The 25,779-nt window shown below is 45.4% G+C and overlaps 1 protein-coding gene across 3 annotated transcripts in view; it reads left to right on the top strand.

The window, feature by feature from the left end:
* The window catches only part of ARHGAP26 (Rho GTPase activating protein 26), a 1,013,198-nt gene that overhangs the window by 864,143 nt on the left and 123,276 nt on the right, over positions 1-25,779 (top strand). For 2 of the 3 annotated variants that reach the window (XM_063928130.1, XM_063928128.1), the window contains exon 21: positions 19,640-19,675. The exons of the other annotated variant lie outside the window; for it this stretch is intronic. In XM_063928130.1, coding sequence (XP_063784200.1) covers positions 19,640-19,675 — 36 coding nt within the window. The remainder of the gene's footprint in view (positions 1-19,639; positions 19,676-25,779) is intronic. 3 annotated transcript variants of the gene reach the window in all.

Below are 25,779 nucleotides of genomic sequence, written 5' to 3'. Positions count from 1 at the left end.
TATAATTGAAATGTTGGCCTAGATAGAAGTGATAAACGTTGTTGGCATGGGAGTAGTCAAGTAAAAAAAATAATTATAATGGAGCAATTGGCAAGAAATGATATATGCTATAGCACTTTCCTGTAACGCAGAAAAGGAACAAGAGGAGAGATACTGTAGATAAAATAACACAATTAGGTTTGAACAAATCTTTTAGGGGGCATATGAAAGCACCATAATGGTCCAGGTTTAGGAAGCGATGCCATATGTAGTGAAAAATAACAATTCTACATGAATAGACCCCATAGTGACCAAAAATACTTCATTTACAGAATCACACGGTTTTATTTGGATATTACAAAGTGAATAATCTGAAAATGTATAGACATTGCTTGTGTCTAAATCCACATTTACAGAATGAAAATGATTCTTTGGCACATGTTTCAAATGTATAACCACTTGTGGCATTTATTATGTACGTAGATATGTCAGGAGAGTAAGAGTGTAATACGGACTGACATGCTGCCACCAGCCGTAGTCATTTACACATTGGGGTATATTTACTAAGATTCGTAATTTCCGAAAATAGGTCAAAGTTCAATCACGAATGACATCGGCAGTGTAAAACTGCAACTTTTTGAATTGATTACGACTAATTTACTAAGCTGTCGTATTCGTATTTTTCTTTGCTTCCGATGTCGATGTCATTCGTGTTTTTTTACCTAATTTGACGGCAGTGATTAGCAAAACACTGCCGTTTTTTTTTACAATCAATCTCGGCCGGATCTGTGTGATCCGTGCTGGGGTTCGTATTTTTTTTTTTTTTAAATTAAACAAAGTAAAATCCTAAAAAAAATTGCGTGGGGTCCCCCCTCCTAAGCATAACCAGCCTCGGGCTCTTTGAGCCGATCCTGGTTGCAGAAATATGGGGAAAAAAATGACAGGGGTTCCCCCATATTTAAGCAACCAGCATCGGGCTCTGCGCCTGGTCCTGGTCCCAAAAATACGGGGGACAAAAAGAGTAGGGGTCCCCCGTATTTTTAAAACCAGCACCGGGCTCCACTAGCTGGACAGATAATGCCACAGCCGGGGGTCACTTTTATATAGCGCCCTGCGGCCGTGGCATCAAAAATCCAACTAGTCACCCCTGGCCGGGGTACCCTGGGGGAGTGGGGACCCCTTCAATCAAGGGGTCCCCCCCCCCCCAGCCACCCAAGGGCCAGGGGTGAAGCCCGAGGCTGTCCCCCCCCCATCCAATGGGCTGCGGATGGGAGGGCTGATAGCCTTTGTTGTAAAATAAAAGATATTGTTTTTAGTAGCAGTACTACAAGTCCCAGCAAGCCTCCCCCGCATGCTTGTACTTGGAGAACCACAAGTACCAGCATGCGGTGGAAAAACGGGCCCGCTGGTACCTGTAGTACTACCACTAAAAAAATACCCAAAAAAACACAAGACACACACACCGTGAAAGTATAATTTTATTACATACATACACACATACATACATACTTACCTTATGTTCCCACGCAGGTCGGTCCTCTTCTCCAGTAGAATCCAAGGGGTACCTGTTGAAGAAATTCTACTCACCAGATCCAGTGGTCCAGGCTCCTCGGCAAATCCAGGGATAATCCACGTACTTGAATAAAACAAAAAAACGGTTGCCCGACCACGAACTGAAAGGTGACCCATGTTTGCAGTGCACATGGGTCACCTTTCCACGAATGCCAGAAACCCACTTTGCCTTCTGGCTAAGTGGGTTTCTTCAGCCAATCAGGGAGTGCCACGTTGTAGCACTCTCCTGATCGGCTGTGTGCTCCTGTACTGAGTGACAGGCAGCACACGGCAGTGTTACAATGTAGCGCCTATGCGCTACATTGTAACCAATGATGGGAACTTTCTGCTCAGCGGTGACGTCACTTTAGGTCAACCGCAGGGCAGAAAGTTCCCATCATTGGTTACAATGTAGCGCATAGGCGCTACATTGTAACACTGCCGCGTGCTGCCTGTCAGTCAGTACAGGAGCACACAGCCGATCAGGAGAGTGCTACAACGTGGCACTCCCTGATTGGCTGAAGAAACCCACTTAGCCAGAAGGCAAAGTGGGTTTCTGGCATTCGTGGAAAGGTGACCCATGTGCAAACATGGGTCACCTTTCAGTTCGTGGTCGGGCAACCGTTTTTTTGTTTTATTCAAGTACGTGGATTATCCCTGGATTTGCCGAGGAGCCTGGACCACTGGATCTGGTGAGTAGAATTTCTTCAACAGGTACCCCTTGGATTCTACTGGAGAAGAGGACCGACCTGCGTGGGAACATAAGGTAAGTATGTATGTATGTGTGTATGTATGTAATAAAATTATACTTTCACGGTGTGTGTGTCTTGTGTTTTTTTGGGTATTTTTTTAGTGGTAGTACTACAGGTACCAGCGGGCCCGTTTTTCCGCCGCATGCTGGTACTTGTGGTTCTCCAAGTACAAGCATGCGGGGGAGGCTTGCTGGGACTTGTAGTACTGCTACTAAAAACAATATCTTTTATTTTACAACAAAGGCTATCAGCCCTCCCATCCGCAGCCCATTGGATGGGGGGGGACAGCCTCGGGCTTCACCCCTGGCCCTTGGGTGGCTGGGGGGGGGACCCCTTGATTGAAGGGGTCCCCACTCCCCCAGGGTACCCCGGCCAGGGGTGACTAGTTGGATTTTTGATGCCACGGCCGCAGGGCGCTGTATAAAAGTGACCCCCGGCTGTGGCATTATCTGTCCAGCTAGTGGAGCCCGGTGCTGGTTTTAAAAATACGGGGGACCCCTACTCTTTTTGTCCCCCGTATTTTTGGGACCAGGACCAGGCGCAGAGCCCGATGCTGGTTGCTTAAATATGGGGGAACCCCTGTCATTTTTTTCCCCATATTTCTGCAACCAGGATCGGCTCAAAGAGCCCGAGGCTGGTTATGCTTAGGAGGGGGGACCCCACGCAATTTTTTTTGGCAAAAAAAAGCACTTTCCAACCCCTTCCCACTGATATACATGCACGGATCTCATGGATCCCTGCATGCATCTCAAATCACGAATAAAAAAAGCAGGTCTGTTTTTTTTTAGGACTTTTTTGCGAATTGTAATTTTTCACGGCAGTGTTTTGTGTTTTTTTGCTTAGTAAATGACCGAGATTCGTATCTAAACAGGCGTAATTTGACCGATGGTGTATTCATTCGTAATTTTTTACCTGAACTAGCAAAAAATTACGAATGCCCTCATCACTGCCGTGATTAGTGTTTAGTAAATGACCGAGATTGACCGAGATGACACTTTGATGAAAAAACGGCATCTCGGTCAAAATCGGGAGCTTAGTAAATATACCCCATTGAGTTCCGCGTCATGGGAATCCTAGTGGATATGCAGCTCTGTGTAACATCTGCCATGTATATTATATCTGTCACAGGAGAGGTTCACATCCTTTCTAGAACCATCGCCCGCTTAGAAGCCCAGGTGACTGATTTTAGCTAAGTGACTCTTAGTAGGTTAGCATATAGGTATTGTCTGTATCTTTGTTCTGGGGCAGCTGGCACTGTCATTTCTATTATATTTAATGCCGTTTATCACAGTCAATTTGTTTCGGTCGATAGAAAGAGATTTCCCAGGCTGCACATGTATTAAGTCTGGCATATTTTCTTTTCTAAATCTTGTTATTTCTAGAAATCAAGTCTATTATAATAGATATATTATGGCCTGTGCCTTATTCTGACACGGTACAGCAGGGAGCCAGCAGGGTGATGCAGATGAGGTTTGCGCCACCTGGAATTAAAAAAACAAAATTGAACTTGAGTTGTGATTTACAAATGCTCATCTAAGATGGGCTTTACAGCTTGCTTAATGCTGAGTAAATCATAAATGTGTGTTCAGTGCAGCGAAAAGATTGGTTCTGGGTTTCATCCATCAATTGTCTAAACAAACATTTGTGCAGACTGTAACGTTCCTTCTGCTGAAAATGAACATATCTCAGTGTTGTAGCATTGGATGGGTTTGTATCTGGATCCCAATGGTTGGGATGCCAGCTGTCAAAATACCAACAGCAGCATCCTGATGTTTAAAATACGACATATACTAATTAACTAAGCTAACCCTGATCCCTAACCGCTGTAACCCACCTTGCTTGCAGTCTAAACCTAACCCTCCCCAGGTGTGCCTATTCCTAACTCCCCCTGCAGCCTAACTCTCTCCCCACAGCTTCCCTGACCGTATACCATGGCATACATACTGTAATTGAAATACAAAGTAACTTAAGTAAATATTGATAAGTTATAACTGACAGCCACTGATCCTCCCTGTTAGTGTCACATATAGAGGTACTATATCAAGGCAATACAGGTTGAGTATCCCTTATCCAAAATGCTTGGGACCAGAGGCATTTTGGATATCGGATTTTTCCGTATTTTGGAATAATTGCATACCATAATGAGATATTATGGTGATGGGACCTAAATCTAAGCACAGAATGCATTTATGTTACATATACACCTTATACACACAGCCTGAAGGTAATTTTAGCCAATATTTTTTATAACTTTGTGCATTAAACAAAGTGTGTGTACATTCACACAATTCATTTATGTTTCATATACACCTTATACACACAGCCTGAAGGTCATTTAATACAATATTTTTAATAACTTTGTGTATTAAACAAAGTTTGTGTACATTGAGCCATCAAAAAACAAAGGTTTCACTATCTCAGTCTCACTCAAAAAAGTCCGTATTTCGGAATATTCCGTATTTCGGAATATTTGGATATGGGATACTCAACCTGTACTTAAATGAATAATATTGTATCTCAAACCTAGTCAATGTTCCTTCCAAATCCTCCTCCTCCTTAGACTGGACCCCAGTCTCCAGTGAATTCATATGAATCGGGGAAAATGCTGTATATGGTGTCATATAATCTGATATAGTCAGCCTTCCTGGGAATGGCAAGTGCAGTGGATTCCTGTATGTGTGTGTGTGTGTATGTATATATATATATATATATATAAACACCATAGGCGACACTCAGGAGACTGTAAATGCAGCAAAAAATCCTTTATTGCGTCACAGTCCTGTGACGCAATAAAGGATTTTTTGCTGCATTTACAATCTCCTGAGTGCCGCCTACAGTGTTCGTTTACATAAGGTTCTTCGGGGCAGATGTATTAACCTGGAGAAGGCATAAGGAAGTGATAAACCAGTGATATGTGCAAGGTGATAAAGGCAGCAGCCAATCAACTCCAATATGTAGATTAACAGTTAGGATCTGATTGGCTGGTTCCTTTATCACCTTGCACATATCACTGGTTATCACTTCCTTATGCCTTCTCCAGGTTAATACATCTGCCCCCTAATACCTTGGAAGGCACCAGAGCAAGTATCCCTATGTGTAAGGGGTGAGTGCCGGGCAAAGCAATATTATAAATAAATAAATATATATATATATATATATATATATATATATATATATATATAATTCTTTGTATTTTTTCATATCCTTTCTATAGTCAATCTCTGGTGAATACGTTAGTGTGACAGGATAGGATCTGCCTCACCTCCCCGCACAGCACTGATACACCCGTGTATACAGGTCTCTTTAATACAAAACCCTCTGTCTCCCTTTATAGCCAGATGGGTCCTGAATGCATTGCTAACCTGGGTCATCACATTTCCATCATCTTAAACCTCTCACGTCCTGGTACTAGTAGGCAATCAATAAACTAGGTATATTATACCCATAAATTATCTTTTTAATAGTGCATTGCCTTTTCTACAAAATAAGAATTGCACTAACGTTACACAAAATAAATCTAATCTTATCAAATTCTAATCAAAATCTTACTTTTTCTAGATCAGTGTTCCCCAACTCCAGTCCTCAGTTACCCCTAACAGTGCATGTTTTCCAGATCTCCTAGTTGGCAGACAGGTGTATTCATTGACACATTTAAAACAAAATCCACATGTAGAAAAAATGTATTTCAATTGTAATGCTGAGGAGAGCTGTAAAAGATGCACTGTTAGGGGTCCCCGAGGACCGGAGTTTAGAAACACTTTTCTAGATGCTGTAAGCCAGTGATTTTCAAACTGCGTGCCTTGGGACACGTGCAGGGGTGCCTTGGATCGGTAGTCCAGGACAAATTGAAATGAGTTTTGGACAGTGTAATAGACAAAACCAGTGCTGGTGGCTGTCAATAATAAACTATGTGGACAAACAGAAGCAAATCTTGTCCCTCACCACATAACTGAACCTAATGATATATAAATGCAATTTACCTAATTTAATATTTCTTTCTAAATTTCTCAATAGGAAACTTTTGGCCTAGGGGTGCAGTGGAAAAAATTCTGATACTCTAGCGTGCCGTGATTCAGAAAAGTTTGGGAACCACTGCTCTAAGCACATATCCAGTAATTGTCAAGCAGATATATTTACTAAGACTTAAGCAAGCTGCCAATTCTCGGCAGTTTTGACCTTGAAATTAATATTAAATGCAAAACCCGGCGTGTTTTACATTTAATGTTATTGCTGTTTTAAATATCTCTGTACAAAATTGATGAGAATCATAGCCTTGTGAAAATCTTCATTTAGAAAATCTAGCTCCTGCTGTACTAGCTGGGCTCAAGGAGAAACTGGAAGAAAAGCAGCTAGGTCTACTGGTGATAAAGCTCAATAAACAAAACAAAAAGGGCTTAAATAGATAAATGCCAGCAACTCCCTGGGTATTGCTTTTCATGTGCCAATTTTTTTTCTGGAAGTACACTCTGGACACTGGCGTATCTATAATGGGTACAGTGTGTGCGTTGAACACGGGGCCCCGAGTCCAGAGGGGGTCCCCACCGCACACGATGCACCCATTTTTTTGATACTTACCCCTCTGGAGTCCCGCACCGAAGTCGGCAGCGCTGTGGAATCACCATGAAAATGACTCAGCGCTCATTTTTACGGTGTTCTGCACATGCGCAGTAGAGAAATCACTGGGAAAATGGCCGCCGCACCATTTTCCAGGTGATCTGCGCATGCGCTGTAAAGTCTGAGGCCTCTAGAGATCAGACTCTCCAGCGCTACCGGCAGAGAGGAGGGGACCCAAACGAAGGAGGCGGCACACGGGCACTGTGCCATTTTCATGGAGATAATTGTGGGGGCTCATGCATACAAAGGGAAAACTAACAGTGTCCAATGGTGTAGTATAAAATACGCATAATTTAATATTAATACATAAAATTAACGCTTATAATATTAAAAAAAGACAAGGAAGCAGAGATCGGCCTCCAGATGCAATAGAGGAATGAAACATGGCCCTCATTCCGAGTTGATCGCTCGCAAGGCGATTTTAGCAGAGTTACACACGCTAAGCCGCCGCCTACTGGGAGTGAATCTTAGCTTCTTAAAATTGCGACCGATGTATTCGCAATATTGCGATTACAAACTACTTAGCAGTTTCAGAGTAGCTTCAGACTTACTCGGCATCTGCGATCAGTTCAGTGCTTGTCGTTCCTGGTTTGACGTCACAAACACACCCAGCGTTCGCCCAGACACTCCCCCGATTCTCCAGCCACGCCCGCGTTTTTTCCGGAAACGGTAGCGTTTTCATCCACACGCCCCTAAAACGCCGTGTTTCCGCCCAGTAACACCCATTTCCTGTCAATCACACTACGATCGCCGGAGCGAAGAAAAAGCCGTGAGTAAAAATCCTATCTTCATAGCAAAGTTACTTGGCGCAGTCGCAGTGCGACTATTGCGCATGCGCACTAAGTGAAATTTCACTGCGATGCGATGAAAAATAACGAGCGATCAACTCGGAATGAGGGCCCATGTTGGGATGTTCTTGTGGTATCTCAACTTTTAATGCAGATAGGCATGCTTTTTTTTAAAAGTCTATTTTATGTATTATTAGTAGTAGCAGTACTGTATGCATTTTATACTACACCGTTGGAGGCTGTTATTTTTTTCTCTTCTTATGTTTGGGCCCCGACAATTATCTCCACGGTAGTGGAGACATACAGTACCTATATCCAGAGTAAACTTCTAGGAAAAAATATTGGTATGTAATAAACAGTACTTTTGGAGTTGCTGGTGTTTATTTAAAGCATTTTTTTGGGTGCATTTTCCCCTATTGGGTGTATTTATTATGTAATTTTCATTTTTTTTTTTTTTCACTTTATTCACTCACCATGTTGAGATTTTTGAATGAGAGCACTTTACTGATAATTTATCAGAATTACACTATATATCTTTTCCCACCTCTTTAATGTCCCACATATAAACGTCTATAAACGTCTATAAACTGTGAGCCGAGAAATTAAAGAGGAAAAGACTGTTATACCCCTTTTACATTCGCAGGCTCGGGTCATTCCCGGGAATGTGTCCCGGGAATGACCCTTTTACATTAGCGGCCCGACCAGGCATATTGCCGGGTCGGTGACGTCACCGCTGACTCTACCGGAGGCGGTGCTTGGAGATAATCTTCTCCAAGCACCGCCTCCTCCTATGCAGAGAACGGGTGCCGGTTCGTCTTGACCCAGTATACCCGTTCACACTGCACAGCTTCCCGGGATGGTCCCGGATTCAACCCTGGTGGAGACCTGGGTTGTAATCCCGGGATGCTCATCCCGGGAAATTGTAAATGTACCCTTTTACACTGACAAAAATCCCGGGATGATGCACGTTCACGTGCAATATCCCGGGATAAAATTATCAGTGTAAAAGGGGTATAAGAAACACAGAACTTTATTTGGTTCATAATGATTGATGCAAGTTTTTCACACTGGAGGCACAAATTCCTACCCACCTTGTGCAACATTTGTTACTTGTGAATTCCTGAATATAAATACACTTCAGCAGTCACCTAGATCAAAGGTTCTCAAACGCAGTAATCAAGGCACCCCAGCTGTCCATGTTTTAAGTTTATCCATGCTTGGCCACAGGTGACTTAATAAACATCTCAGTCAGTTTGATTTAGCAATCTGTGCTGAGCCATGGAAGTACCTAAAACCTGGACATTTGGGGTGCCTTGAGGATTTACACAGGTTCTGTGGCTGGCTTAATTCAAGCCTGCATTTCACCTGGTTTTAATCAGCCACAGACCTTGTGTAAATCATAAGTTTCCCGACTATAAGGGATATTATGGCAAGCCTTTAATTACAGCCCTCACAAGAGACCCCAGCCACAGACCTCGTTTCTTACCCCTCCAGTGGCAGTCACATCTTCTGATGAGAACGTCCGGGGTCCGCCACTCACTGACTGCCGATGCTACTTCTGCTCAGTCTCCCTACCAGCGTCTGTATTCTGGAGATGCAGGTGGCTCTGGTGTTTCCAATGTTGTTGATTCTGCTGGCTCTGGGCTGTGGGTGCAGTCACCTTTGCCCAGGTTAGCTGAACACCGCACCACCAATGTGGTCCCAGTTCCTGATTCCCTGATGCCTTCAGCAAATCCACAACCCAGCAGTCCCTATAAAGGCTCTTCCTGAAGTGATGGCTGGTCTCACAGTCTGTTGCGTGAGCAGACACTGTGTGTTCCTCAATGTCTTGCCACTGTATCTCGTACTGCAGTATCCAGTTCCAGCCCGGTGGAAAGTATATACGACTTCAGCCTAGTGTCCAGTAAAACTGGTTCAAGCCCAGTGTTCAGTAATCCTGATTCCACAGCCACCAGTTCCAGCCCAGGATTCAGTGCCCACTAGTACCAGCCCGGTATTCAGGATTCCGGAGTCGCCGGTCTCAGTCTGGTGTTCAGTACTTACGAACCTTGCTTAGTTCCTAGCTCTATTGTCCAGGTCCGGCTCCTAGAATTTTCAATTCAACTCTGACAGAGCATTACTGACTCCAGTCCAGCTTTTAAATCAAGAGTCTATTAAGAGATCAGTGCCACAATTCTTCTAGTGCAAAATTTAGAATTTATCCAAGCCTTACATTCTGCCGGTTTCAACTCATCTGGAGACTCAAGCCTCGCCGGTTCTAACCAGTTTTCTACGCTGTTTTTTGCCGGTCTTAACCTGTCTCGGTTGTTCCGATTTCTACAGTTCTCCAGAATCCACAGATACGTGATTCTTTAGCATCTCTTAGTGTGTCCACAGTTTCTCCTGTATTTCCATCCTTGTGCAAGAACTTTATTAAACTACCTACAGATATGTCCACTCACATCTATCCTCCCTGCACGTTAACAGCCCTTCTAGTCATGCCATGCCGTGGCGTGACTCTGTAGCACCGATCATCTTTTTGTGCGCCTTTTTCCATTAATATGCGTCTCATTCGTGATACAATGCAAATAGGTTGCACAAGCAGCTAATGCACATGTAGTTACAGACGTCGAGACACAAATCAGCAGTGTCTGCATGTGCATGCTATTCACATAGTGATGCAAACAAGATGCATTTAAAAAAAAAAAACACCCAACACTAACGGACTTGCACAGGACCAGGCATCTCCTTTGCGTGACGTATTGATGCACAGCTGTAGCTTCTTGCATATACCTTCTCCGCCTATTCCTACCGTAGATTCCTGCCGGGAACACAAATTAGTCCTGAACTGACAGACGTGTAAAAAAAATAATATATATATATATATATATATATATATATATATATATGTAAAAAATAGAAGTAATCAGCGCCTAATAATGCCTAGAAAATGACGGTGGGGACATAGAATGATATTTAGTGAAAAAAATGGGACAAGCACTTATCTCAGATAGGAATCTTCGGTCCTCAGACCAATATCATCACAGTAATATGCAAAAGAGAAAAAGAAACAACCAATAGTGTGTACCCTTTAAACCTATATGTACTTATTGCATTTTTCTACTTAGTGAGTGTTAATTGGAAATGCTCCCAGAATATCACACTCCACAATAGCGTAGTAGAAAGATAATTTTTCATATTTAATTAAGTACATAAAATATATCCACTGTTTAAAACGAGCAGGTATCGCACGTACAAGAAACAAATGATATAGAAGCTTATCGGTCCATAAAAATAGGGTCCAGGATATCTCCCTTCACATTTACTTTAGTACATAAATTAAACCACGGTTTAAAACGAGCAGGTATCACACATACAAGAAACAATAGATATAAAAGCTTATCTGTCCATCAAAAGAGGGTCCAGGGTAACTCCCGACGCGTTTCGTCCCAATGCAAAGGATTTCATCCTCCATTCAGTATCAATCAGTTTGTCCTGGTTTCAGGACGTTCCATTATATTGATCCTTGATCATACAGTATTTCCCTGTCCCAAATTTCAACCATGTTTCCTTGGTTGAGGCAGTTCTATTTTGAGGGTACAGATCTCCACAGTCCATCCAAACTATGCTATGCTAAATTTAAGCAGGTTAAATTTAATCGCTATGAGATGAATTCATTGAAATAAAATTGTGGTATTTTGTAGAGGAGTCTTCTCTTAGCTAACCATGGTCATCGGTAGCACATTACCTGTAATATGCTCTTTCCCCATGTTAGCTTAACAAGACGTCTGCAATAAGCTTACAAATCATAAATCACTCTCACTTTACACACGTGTGCATTTAATGAGATTAATGGATAATGGCAACACTAATGATTGCTAACGACAACAATATTTTGATCGAACAGACTTCTTGTATTTCAAACATCTTTATATGTGGCTCAATGAGCAATTCATATATTTCCATTGTTCTCTAACGTCAGTCACTATACCAAACCCATTATTTCATTATTCTTATTTCTTTCCATGGTAATACTGAATGAACAATAAATATAGTATGTAGACAAATCGGCATGTGATCCCTGCACATAATATATTTCTGCCATCAGCAAGAGATCACTAACTAATCTGATCTTATTGAAGAACCCTTATTTACACTAGTCTGACACGTACACATTTTATAGTATAATGTTACATTTGGTTGTAAACATGATTTCTCTAACGTCCTAGTGGATGCTGGGGACTCCGTCAGGACCATGGGGAATAGCGGCTCCGCAGGAGACAGGGCACATCTAAAGAAAGCTTTTAGGATCACATGGTGTGTACTGGCCCCTCCCCCTATGACCCTCCTCCAAGCCCCAGTTAGGTTTTTGTGCCCGTCCGAGCAGGGTGCAATCTAGGTGGCTCTCCTAAAGAGCTGCTTAGAAAAAGTTTTTTTAGGTTTTAAATCTCAGTGAGTCCTGCTGGCAACAGGCTCACTGCATCGAGGGACTTAGGGGAGAGATTTTCAACTCACCTGCGTGCAGGATGGATTGGAGTCTTAGGCTACTGGACATAGCTTCAGAGGGAGTCGGAACACAGGTCATCCTGGGGTTCGTCCCGGAGCCGGGCCGCCGACCCCCCTTACAGATGCTGAAGATCGGAGGTCCGGAAACAGGCGGCAGAAGACTCTTCAGTCTTCATGAAGGTAGCGCACAGCACGGCAGCTGTGCGCCATTGTTGCTACACACTTCTCACTGACCAGTCACGGAGGGTGCAGGGCGCTGCTGGGGGCGCCCTGGGCAGCAATATTAAATACCTTTAGTGGCAAAGAATACATCACATATAGCCATTAAGGCTATATGTATGTATTTAACCCAGGCCAGATTTCTCAAAACCCGGGAGAAAAGCCAGCCGAAAAGGGGGCGGAGCTTATTCTCCTCAGCACTCAGCGCCATTTTCCTGCTCAGCTCCGCTGTGAGGAAGGCTCCCAGGACTCTCCCCTGCACTGCACTACAGAAACAGGGTAACAAAGAGAAGGGGGGCATAAATTGGCGATATTTATATATTAAAAGCGCTTATAACAAAAACAACACCTTTTAGGGTTGTTTATATACATTTATAGCGCTTTTGGTGTGTGCTGGCAAACTCTCCCTCTGTCTCCCCAAAGGGCTAAGGGGGTCCTGTCTTCGATTAGAGCATTCCCTGTGTGGCTGCTGTGTGTCGGTACGTGTGTGTCGACATGTATGAGGACGATGTTGGTTTGGAGGCAGAGCAATTGCCGGTAATGGTGATGTCACCCCCTAGGGAGTCGACACCGGAATGGATGGCTTTAGTTATGGAATTACGTGATAATGTTAGTACATTACAAAAGTCAGTAGACGAAATGAGACGGCCGGAAAACCAGTCAGTACCGGCTCAGGCGTCTCAGACACCGTCAGGGGCTGTAAAACGTCCCTTACCTCAGTCAGTCGACACGGGTACCGACACAGATGAATCTAGTGTCGACGGTGAAGAAACAAACGTATTTTCCAACAGGGCCACACGTTATATGATCACGGCAATGAAGGAGGCTTTGCAGATCTCTGATACTGCTGGTACCTCAAAAAGGGGTATTATGTGGGGGGTGAAAAAACTACCTGTAGCTTTTCCAGAATCAGAGGAATTGAATGACGTGTGTGATGAAGCGTGGGTTAACCCAGATAGAAAACTGCTAATTTCTAAGAAGTTATTGGCATTATACCCTTTCCCACCAGAGGTTAGGACGCGCTGGGAAACACCCCCTAGGGTGGATAAGGCGCTCACACGTTTATCAAAGCAAGTGGCGTTGCCGTCTCCTGATACGGCCGCCCTCAAGGATCCAGCGGATAGGAGGCTGGAAACTACCCTGAAAAGTATATACACTCATACTGGTGTTATACTGCGACCGGCAATAGCCTCAGCCTGGATGTGCAGTGCTGGGGTAGTGTGGTTGGATTCCCTGACTGAAAATATTGATACCCTGGATAGGGACAGTATTTTATTGACTCTAGAGCAATTAAAGGATGCGTTTCTTTATATGCGAGATGCTCAGAGGGATATTTGTACTCTAGCATCAAGAGTAAGTGCGATGTCCATATCTGCCAGAAGAAGTTTATGGACGCGACAGTGGTCAGGTGATGCGGATTCCAAAAGGCATATGGAAGTATTGCCATATAAAGGAGAGGAATTATTTGGGGTCGGTCTATCGGATCTGGTGGCCACGGCAACTGCCGGCAAATCCACTTTTTTACCTCAGACCCCCTCCCAACAGAAAAAGACACCGTCTTTTCAGCCGCAGTCCTTTCGCTCCTATAAAAACAAGCGAGCAAAAGGACAGTCTTATCTGCCGCGAGGCAGAGGAAAGGGTAAGAGAGGGCAGCAAGCAGCCCCTGCCCAGGACCAGAAGCCCGCCCCGGGTTCTACAAAGCCATCAGCATGACGCTGGGGCTTTACAAGCGGACTCAGGAGCGGTGGGGGGTCGACTAAAGATTTTCAGCAATCAGTGGGCTCGCTCACAGGTGGACCCGTGGATCCTGCAGATAGTATCTCAGGGTTACATGTTGGAGTTCGAAAGGTCTCCCCCTCGCCGGTTCCTAAAGTCTGCTTTACCAACGTCTCCCTCAGAAAGGACAACGGTATTGGAAGCCATTCACAAGCTGTATTCTCAGCAGGTGATAGTCAAGGTACCCCTCCTACAACAGGGAAAGGGGTATTATTCCACACTATTTGTGGTACCGAAGCCGGACGGTTCGGTAAGACCTATTCTAAATCTGAAATCCTTGAACCTGTACATACAGAAATTCAAGTTCAAGATGGAGTCACTCAGAGCAGTGATAGCGAATCTGGAAGAAGGGGACTTCATGGTGTCCCTGGACATAAAAGATGCTTATCTGCATGTCCCAATTTACCCCTCACACCAAGGGTATCTCAGGTTCGTGATACAAGACTGTCATTATCAGTTTCAAACGCTGCCGTTTGGTTTGTCCACGGCCCCTCGGGTCTTTACCAAGGTAATGACCGAAATGATGGTTCTTCTACGAAGAAAAGGCGTATTAATTATCCCTTACTTGGACGATCTCCTGATAAGGGCAAAGTCCAGAGAACATCTGGAAGTCGGTGTAGCACTAACCCAAGTAGTGCTTCAGCAACACGGGTGGATTCTGAATCTTCCAAAATCTCAATTGACCCCGACAACACGTCTGCTGTTCCTGGGAATGATTCTGGACACGGTTCAGAAAAAGGTGTTTCTCCCGGAGGAGAAAGCAAGGGAGTTATCCGAACTGGTCAGGAACCTCCTAAAACCAGGAACTGTCAGTACATCAATGCACAAGAGTCCTGGGAAAGATGGTGGCTTCTTACGAAGCAATTCCATTCGGCAGATTCCATGCACGAACATTTCAGTGGGATCTGCTGGACAAATGGTCCGGATCGCATCTGCACATGCATCAGCGGATAACACTGTCACCAAGAACAAGGTTGTCTCTCCTGTGGTGGTTGCAGAGTGCCCATCTGTTAGAGGGCCGCAGGTTCGGCATACAGGACTGGGTCCTGGTGACTACGGATGCCAGCCTACGGGGCTGGGGAGCAGTCACACAGGGAAGAAACTTCCAGGGTGTATGGTCAGACCTGGAGACGTCTCTTCACATAAATATACTGGAGCTAAGAGCGATATACAATGCTCTAAGCTTGGCAAAACCGCTGCTTCAGGGTCAGCCGGTGTTGATCCAGTCGGACAACATCACGGCAGTCGCCCACGTAAACAGACAAGGCGGCACGAGAAGCAGAAGAGCAATGACAGAAGCTGCAAGGATTCTTCGCTGGGCGGAAAATCATGTCATAGCACTGTCAGCAGTGTTCATCCCGGGAGTGGACAACTGGGAAGCAGACTTCCTCAGCAGACACGACCTTCACCCGGGAGAGTGGGGACTTCATCCGGAAGTTTTCCACATGATTGTGAACCGTTGGGAAAAACCAAAGGTGGATATGATGGCGTCTCGCCTCAACAAAAAACTGGACAGATATTGCGCCAGGTCAAGAGACCCTCAGGCAATAGCTGTGGACGCTCTGGTAACACCATGGGTGTACCAGTCAGTGTATGTGTTTCCTCCTCTGCCTCTCATACCAAAGGTACTGAGAATTATTCGGAAAAGGGGAGTAAGAACAATACTAGTGGCTCCGGATTGGCCAAGAAGAACTTGGTATCCGGAACTTCAAGAGATGCTCACGGAGGATCCGTGGCCTCTACCTCTAAGAAGGGATCTGCTTCAGCAGGGACCTTGTATGTTCCAAGACTTACCGCGACTGCGTTTGACGGCATGGCGGTTGAACGCCGGATTCTAAAAGAAAAGGGCATTCCAGAGGAAGTTATTCCTACCTTGATTAAGGCTAGGAAGGAAGTGACCGCACAACATTATCACCGCATTTGGAGAAAATATGTTGCGTGGTGTGAAGCCAAGAAGGCCCCAACGGAAGAATTTCAATTGGGTCGATTCTTACATTTCCTGCAGGCAGGATTGTCTATGGGCCTCAAATTGGGGTCTATTAAAGTTCAAATTTCGGCCTTATCAATCTTCTTCCAGAAGGAATTGGCTTCAGTGCCTGAAGTACAAACTTTTGTCAAGGGTGTACTACATATACAGCCCCCGATTGTGCCCCCAGTGGCACCGTGGGATCTAAACGTAGTTTTGGATTTTCTCAAATCTCATTGGTTTGAGCCTCTCAAATCTGTAGATTTGAAGTATCTTACATGGAAAGTAACCATGCTACTGGCCCTGGCTTCAGCCAGGAGAGTTTCAGAGTTGGCGGCTTTATCGTACAAAAGCCCATATCTGATTTTCCATTCGGACAGGGCAGAACTGCGGACACGTCCTCATTTTCTCCCTAAGGTGGTTTCGGCTTTTCACTTGAACCAGCCTATTGTGGTGCCTGCGGCTACTAGCGACTTGGAGGACTCCAAGTTACTGGACGTTGTCAGAGCATTAAAAATATATATTTCAAGGACAGCTGGAGTCAGAAAATCTGACTCGTTGTTTATATTGTATGCACCCAACAAGATGGGTGCTCCTGCGTCTAAGCAGACGATTGCGCGTTGGATCTGTAGCACAATCCAACTTGCACATTCTGTGGCAGGCCTGCCACAGCCTAAATCTGTAAAGGCCCACTCCACAAGGAAGGTGGGCTCATCTTGGGCGGCTGCCCGAGGGGTCTCGGCATTACAACTTTGCCGAGCAGCTACGTGGTCAGGGGAGAACACGTTTGTAAAATTTTACAAATTTGATACTCTGGCTAAGGAGGACCTGGAGTTCTCTCATTCGGTGCTGCAGAGTCATCCGCACTCTCCCGCCCGTTTGGGAGCTTTGGTATAATCCCCATGGTCCTGACGGAGTCCCCAGCATCCACTAGGACGTTAGAGAAAATAAGAATTTACTTACCGATAATTCTATTTCTCATAGTCCGTAGTGGATGCTGGGCGCCCATCCCAAGTGCGGATTGTCTGCAATACTTGTACATAGTTATTGTTACAAAAATCGGGTTATTATTATTGTTGTGAGCCATCTTTTCAGAGGCTACTTCGTTTGTTATCGTACTGTTAACTGGGTTCAGATCACAAGTTGTACGGTGTGATTGGTGTGGCTGGTATGAGTCTTACCCGGGATTCAAGATCCTTCCTTATTGTGTACGCTCGTCCGGGCACAGTACCTAACTGAGGCTTGGAGGAGGGTCATAGGGGGAGGGGCCAGTACACACCATGTGATCCTAAAAGCTTTCTTTAGATGTGCCCTGTCTCCTGCGGAGCCGCTATTCCCCATGGTCCTGACGGAGTCCCCAGCATCCACTACGGACTATGAGAAATAGAATTATCGGTAAGTAAATTCTTATTATATATTATTAGGCTGTTACTTTATGCAACTGCTGATTTGTATATCCACGAGTGTGCTAAAAAATTGTATTATAATTCTATTGAGTATATACTGCGCCTATGTGCCCCCAATCACATGTACTATATGTGTGTCACATCACATGAATATTGGTTGGCCAGTTTCAAGCTATAAACACTACTTACCAACCCCCCACCTTCTTATTGCACACTGGCAAACATACACACCAGTAATTCCCAGGACAGCCAGGAAAGTGTTTAAAGTACTCGGGGCAGAGAGGTGATAGTGTGGGGATCAAATAAGGGTAGCTACATATAAAGGTGGTGAGAGACAGTGATGGGGAAGGGAGAGAGCGAGAAAGGGGGAGAGAGTTTTGAAGGAGGTGGAGTGGAAACAAACATTCCAGCAACACTGGGTACAGCAGCTCTGTAATACTCCTTCTATATACAGTATTATATTATTGGATATATACAATGCATACTTTCAAATGGAAACATTTTATTCCTGAAAAATTTTCAATCTAAATGACTGTAATTCTGTTCCCAGATAACACCCACTTTCCTCCACACAGGAGAATAGGGGAGTCATGTTCGTAACATATTTCCAGTTAATGGTCTTAATCAGTATTGTTGCACAAATAACTTTCCCCGCAGATCATTCCCTTCAAGACGTTTGTTTCTTACAGTAGTTAATATTAAGACGATCAGCAGTTTCCCATTAATCCCACGCCTAGACCACACTCTAGTATTTATATTACATAATACAATTTATATTCCAGTTGTAATGATTGTCCCCAGTAACAAATTACTGCTTACAATTTCCTTAAGACATACTGTATGTTGTATCCACTTGCAAGTTGCAGCAGTAAAATTACATCTTTATAAAATCTTCTGGATTTGGCATAATCATAATTGCCATTCCTACATTTTAGCTAGGCCTACAGATAATATTAATCATCTAATTATTTAACTTTTTAATTCACTTACAGGTTCCAATTTAATCACTTGCCTGACATGGTCGCATTGTTTGCAACCACACCAAGCAGTTCGTTATCTGATCTGGTCACAAACGATGTGACCAGTCAGATACTCTGAGTGACCGGCTCCCAAAGATTATCTTTTAGCAGCCGCCAATCACAGAGGGACCTTCTGGACACCCGGCCGCTCCCAGTGTCTACCGTGCTGCTGAAAACTGCTTATCGGTCAGCACAGCAAGACCACACACCTGCCAGCTGCACAACGGAGCAGCCGTCCGGAAAATGTAAATGAACCTCCCCCCAGTGTGTTCCTGGTGGCTGCTCAAATAAGCTAGGGAAATCAAAGTCGCGATGGTTCCCTGTGTTCTGATGATGATGATCAGATGATTGAAAAAACTATATTTTACAAATAATACAAAAAATCTTTGTTTTTTTTAATATAAACATTTTGAAAAAATGTAAATACGTGTTCTTCACCTAATTTACTTATAAAAAATCTGACAATTTCAGACCTTTTTTTTTTTTTCAATTTGCTAGTTAAGTGGTTAAGGGACATTTTTGAAATTTGTAATTTAGAAAATGTGCACTTTACCCATCTTATCAGGAAAATTGGGGTCGATGACAAGGAAGGTTGCCTGAGAAACTCTGTCATGCATAGAACAGGATGAGACTTGCAGTAGTGGGATGCGGTCAAGATCCCTCCGGACAGAATCCCGGCAGTTGAAATACCGACACCGTGATCCCAACCGGCACACTCCTGACATATTCTCCCTCTGTGGGTGTCCACGACACCCATATAGGTAGAATAAATTAGTGTGGCGAGTGCAGCGAGCCCGCAAGGGGCTGCATTGTGCTCGCCCACCTGTCGGGATTGTGCCAGTCGGGATCTCGATGTCTGTATTCCGACCGCCGGGATTTCGTACTGATCCCTGTGACACAATTTATGCCCAGGCCTCTTAGAAATATGTTACACCCATATTTCAGAATGTTTTCACCTGGAATGAATTGGTGCTGCTGTGGTGGTTGTGATTATTGTTAGTTACTGTATGTGCTGCTCAGCGTTTTATTTCAGTGTACACAGACAAGTGATGACGCTTCATGTACCCTTTAATGTCTTTTGCAGATTGAACCCGAAAAATATATCAGACCTTTTATCAAGGTAAGTGTGTGTCGGAGCGCAAGCTATTGAAATGGAATTTCCTTGGTTATCACTATGTGTGATTTTTACATCTAGTACTCGTATATATACACCAACAAATGTGTTTGATATAAAAAACGTAGAATTGTTGGTGTAACAGTGCTTTCTTTCTGAGGTCACATTCAGGTTATTGCAAGAAAGTGATCTGAATGATGTGGGCCATAAGATTTCACAATTTTATTTTAAAATAATTTCTTTATTTTCCTTTAGTAGAATGTTGTCCTCTGCACAATACCCAGCTTTTAATGCTTAACCTAAGATGGTCACATGGTGTGATTTATTCCAAGCCCCTCCATTGGCTGGCTGCTCCGCTTCTGTGTCATACTCCTGTGTAAATGAACACTTTTCCTGTGAGTTACTGCACTGTTTGCTACTTGTGTAGCATAGGAGGGTGGTATCTAATCTGCAAGTCTGGGTTACAGTAAATTAGTCAGAGAAGAATGTGTTATCAGTCCACAGCTTACTAAAGGCCACATTCCACTTTCCAGTGAAATTATATGTTTTACTGTACAGTACATTCCAACCAGTGTGTTAGGATCAAATAGTTGATAGATTTACATGATGATTATAAAAACAAATAAAAATCCTTGGAAGCAAATTCTTAGTTATGTTATAAATTGTGATTTAATCATTTTGGTAAGTCACCGTGAACCAGGATGAAGTCTCATGTATCATGTGCTGGACGGCTATAGACCCTCAGTTGATCATTTTAATATTGCAGCTATTGACAGGCAAGCTTGTGATTTGCAGCCTGGCCATTCCTGTTCACACTGTAAATTTTCCTGATTGCTTATATGTAAATGTGTGAGTCAGAGGGAATGCATCTTGTCACAGATCCATGACTGCTAACATGAACCTGCCGGATTTATGTCATATTGCTAAATATTCTTTTTTTTCCCATTTCAGCCCCTCTAGTGTAACATAGTTTGCTTGGTTTTATTATTCCTCAACTCACTAATATTTTTCTACGTTGTAAAACCATGGTATGTATGTACAGTTGTGTGAAGATGAGAGCTCTGCTGATCTTGTATGTGTCCTCATACACTGTGGCATGAGTCGCACAAAACCAGGCATCGGGCGACTCAAACGGCACCTAGCATCTTTAGACCTGGCAGCTCACTCACGCCAGGCATCTCGTGCTACATGGCGTATTGAGGCTAGATGTGTCGGGACACGTCTGTATAAATCCAATTTTCTCTAACGTCCTAGTGGATGCTGGGAACTCCGTAAGGACCATGGGGAACAGCGGGCTCCGCAGGAGACTGGGCACTCCAAAGAAAGATTTAGTACTATCTGGTGTGCACTGGCTCCTCCCTCCACGCCCCTCCCCCAGACCCCAGTTAGAATCTGTGCCCGGACAGAGCTGGGGGCTTTTAGTGAGCTCTCCTGAGCTTGCTAATAAGAAAGTATTTTAGTTAGGTTTTTTTATTTTCAGAGAGCTTCTGCTGGCAACAGACTCTCTGCTACGTGGGACTGAGGGGAGAGAAGCAAACCTACTAACTGCGGCTAGGTTGCGCTTCTTAGGCTACTGGACACCATTAGCTCCAGAGGGATCGAACACAGGACCTGACCTTGTCGTCCGTTCCCGGAGCCGCGCCGCCGTCCCCCTCGCAGAGCCAGAAGACAGAAGCCGGCAGAAGCGGAGAAGACATCGAAATCGGCGGCAGAAGACCCCTGTCTTCACATGAGGTAGCGCACAGCATTGCAGCTGTGCGCCATTGCGCCCACACTAACCCACACACTCCGGTCACTGTAGGGTGCAGGGCGCAGGGGGGGGGGGGCGCCCTGGGCAGCAATTGATACCTCCTGGCGAAAACTGCATATAGACAGTGGGACACTGTTATATGTATGAGCCCCCGCCATTTATTTTACAGAAAATCGCGGGACAGAAGCCCGCCGCTGAGGGGGCGGGGCCTTCGTCCTCAGCACTCACCAGCGCCATTTTCCTGCCACAGCTCCGCTGAGAGGTAGCTCCCCAGGCTCTCCCCTGCAGAATCACGGTAGAAGGGTGAAAAAGAGAGGGGGGGCACATAAATTTAGGCGCATTATTCATAATACAGCAGCTACTGGGTAAACACTAAAGTACTGTGTAATCCCTGGGTTATATAGCGCTGGGGTGTGTGCTGGCATACTCTCTCTCTGTCTCTCCAAAAGGCCTTGTGGGGGTCCTGTCCTCATTTAGAGCTTCCCCTGTGTGTGTGGTGTGTCGGTACGCGTGTATCGACATGTTTGACGAAGAGGGCTATGTGAGGCAGAGCAAGTGCAGTTGACTGACGTGTCGCCGCCGACGGTGCCGACACCTGATTGGATGGATATGTGGAAGGTGTTAAATGATAATGTAAACTCCTTACATAAAAGGTTGGATAATGCTGATACCTCGGGCCAGTCAGGGTCTCAACCCGTGCCTGATCCTACAGCGCAGAGGCCCTCAGGGTCTCAAAAGCGTCCACTATCCAAAATCGTTGACACAGATGTCGACACGGATTTTGACTCCAGTGTCGACGACGATGATGCAAAATTGCAACCGAAAATGACAAAAGCTATACGCTACATGATTATAGCGATGAAGGATGTTTTACACATATCTAAGGTAAACCCTGTCCCTGACAAGAGGGTTTATATGTATGGGGAGAAAAAGCAAGAGGTGACTTTTCCCCCTTCACATGAGTTAAATGAGTTATGTGAAAGAGCGTGGGATTCCCCAGATAAGAAAGTCCTGATTTCCAAACGGTTACTTATGGCGTACCCTTTCCCGCCAGAGGACAGGGTGCGCTGGGAATCCTCCCCTAGGGTAGATAAAGCTCTCACACGCTTATCTAAGAAGGTGGCCCTGCCGTCGCAGGATACGGCCACCCTAAAGGATCCTGCAGATAGAAAGCAGGAAAGTATCCTGAAATCTGTTTATACACATTCAGGGACTCTACTGAGGCCGGCAATTGCGTCGGCGTGAATGTGTAGTGCTGTAGCAGTGTGGACAGATAATCTGTCGGAGGAAATGGATACCTTGGACAGGGATACCATTATGCTGACCCTGGGGCATATAAAAGACACTGTCCTATATATGAGGGATGCCCAGAGGGACATTTGCCTACTGGGCTCTAGAATTAATGCAATGTCAATTTCTGCCAGGAGGGTCCTGTGGACCCGGCAGTGGACAGGTGATGCCGACTCCAAAAAACACATGGAGGTGTTACCTTACAAGGGTGAGGAATTGTTTGAGGACAGCCTCTCGGACCTGGTTTCCACAGCTACTGCTGGGAAGTCAAACTTTTTGCCATATATTCCCTCACAACCTAAGAAAGCACCGTATTACCAAATGCAGTCCTTTCGCGCACAAAGAAGCAAGAAGGTCAGAGGTGCTTCCTTTCTTGCTAGAGGCAGGGGTAGAGGAAAAAAGCTGCACCTTACAGCTAGTTCCCAGGAACAGAAGTCCTCCCCAGCTTCCACTAAATCCACCGCATGACGCTGGGGCTCCACGGGTGGAGCCAGGAGCGGTGGGGGCGCGTCTTCGACATTTCAGCCACCAGTGGGTTCGCTCACAGGTGGATCCCTGGGCTATACAGATTGTGTCTCAGGGATACAAGCTGGAATTCGAGGTGATGCCCCCTCAACGTTCCCTGAAATCGGCCCTGCCAGCTTCCCCCATAGAAAGGGAAGTAGTGGTAGCGGCAATTCACAAGCTATTTCTCCAGCAGGTGGTGGTAAAGGTTCCCCTTCTTCAACAGGGAAAGGGATACTATTCCACAATGTTTGTGGTACCGAAACCGGACGGTTCGGTCAGACCTATATTAAATTTAAAGTCCCTGAACATTTATCTGAAAAGATTCAAGTTCAAAATGGAATCGCTCAGAGCGGTCATTGCAAGCCTGGAAGAGGGGGATTTTATGGTGTCTCTGGACATCAAGGATGCTTACTTGCATGTCCCCATTTATCCGCCTCATCAGGAGTACCTCAGATTTGTGGTACAGGACTGTCATTACCAATTCCAGACGTTGCCGTTTGGGCTCTCCACGGCACCGAGAATATTTACCACGGTAATGGCAGAAATGATGGTGATCCTGAGAAAGCAAGGAGTCACAGTTATCCCATACTTGGACGATCTCCTCATAAAGGCGAGGTCAAGGGAGCAGTTGCAGATCAGCGTAGCGCACTCTCAGGAAGTGTTGCAACAGCATGGCTGGATTCTGAATATCCCAAAGTCGCAGCTGATTCCTACGACGCGTCTACCCTTTCTGGGCATGATTCTGGACACAGACCAGAAGAAGGTGTTTCTCCCGACGGAGAAGGCTCAAGAGCTTGTGACTCTAGTCAGATACCTCTTAAAACCGAAACAGGTGTCGGTGCATCACTGCACGCGAGTCCTGGGAAAGATGGTGGCATCGTACGAAGCCATTCCCTTCGGCAGGTTCCATGCGAGGATCTTTCAATGGGATCTGTTGGACAAATGGTCCGGATCGCATCTTCAGATGCATCGGCTGATCGCCCTGTCCCCCAGGGCCAGGGTGTCTCTTCTGTGGTGGCTGCAGAGTGCTCACCTTCTCAAGGGCCGCAGGTTCGGCATACAGGACTGGGTCCTGGTGACCACGGATGCGAGCCTCCGAGGGTGGGGGGCAGTCACTCAGGGAAGAAACTTCCAAGGGTTGTGGTCAAGTCAGGAGGCTTGTCTGCACATAAATATCCTGGAACTAAGGGCCATATTCAACGCCCTGAGTCAAGCGGAGCCCCTGCTTCGCAACCAACCGGTGCTGATTCAGTCAGACAACATCACCGCGGTGGCTCCTGTAAACCGCCAGGGCGGCACAAGAAGCAGAGTCGCGATGGCGGAAGCCACCAGGATTCTTCGGTGGCCGGAGAATCACGTGCAAGCACTGTCAGCAGTGTTCATTCCGGGGGTGGACAACTGGGAAGCAGACTTCCTCAGCAGGCACGACCTTCACCCGGGAGAGTGGGGACTTCATCACGAAGTCTTCATTCAGATTACAGATCGATGGGAACTGCCACAGGTAGACATGATGGCGTCCCGTCTCAACAAAAAGCTACAACGGTATTGCGCCAGGTCAAGAGACCCTCAGGCGATAGCTGTGGACGCCCTGGTAACGCCGTGGGTGTTCCAGTCGGTCTATGTGTTTCCTCCTCTTCCTCTCATACCCAAGGTGCTGTGAATCGTAAGAAGAAGAGGAGTGAGAACAATACTCATTGTTCCGGATTGGCCAAGGCCTTGGTACCCGGAACTGCAAGAAATGCTCACAGAGGACCCATGGCCTCTGCCTCTCAGACAGGACCTGTTGCAACAGGGGCCCTGCCTGTTCCAAGACTTACCGCGGCTGCGTTTGACGGCATGGCGGTTGAACGCCGGATCCTAGCGGAAAAAGGCATTCCGGAGGAGGTTATTCCTACGCTGATAAAGGCTAGGAAGGACGTGACAGCAAAGCATTATCACAGCATATGGCGAAAATATGTTGCTTGGTGTGAGGCCAGAAAGGCCCCTACAGAGGAATTCCAACTGGGCAGATTTCTGCACTTTCTACAGTCTGGAGTGACTATGGGCTTGAAGTTGGGATCCATAAAGGTCCAGATTTCGGCCCTATCCGTTTTCTTTCAAAAGGAACTGGCGTCTCTTCCTGAAGTTCAGACGTTTGTTAAGGGAGTGCTGCATATTCAGCCCCCTTTTGTGCCACCAGTGGCACCTTGGGATCTCAACGTGGTGTTGGGTTTCCTAAAATCCCACTGGTTTGAACCACTTAAGACCGTGGAGCTAAAGTATCATGTGGAAGGTGGTCATGCTATTGGCCTTAGCCTCGGCTAGGCGTGTGTCAGAATTGGCGGCTTTGTCATGTAAAAGCCCCTATCTGGTTTTTCATATGGACAGGGCAGAATTGCGGACTCGTCCCCAATTTCTGCCAAAGGTGGTGTCATCTTTTCATTTGAACCAACCTATTGTGGTGCCTGCGGCTACTCGTGACTTGGAGGATTCCAGGTTACTAGATGTAGTCAGGGCTTTGAAGATTTATGTAGCCAGAACGGCTGGAGTCAGGAAAACTGACTCGCTGTTTATCCTATATGCC

This window comes from Pseudophryne corroboree, chromosome 6, assembly GCF_028390025.1.
Source record: "Pseudophryne corroboree isolate aPseCor3 chromosome 6, aPseCor3.hap2, whole genome shotgun sequence".
NCBI lineage: Eukaryota > Metazoa > Chordata > Amphibia > Anura > Myobatrachidae > Pseudophryne > Pseudophryne corroboree.
Note: the sequence above shows the minus strand (reverse complement) of the source record. Positions and strands in the feature narration are given on the sequence as shown.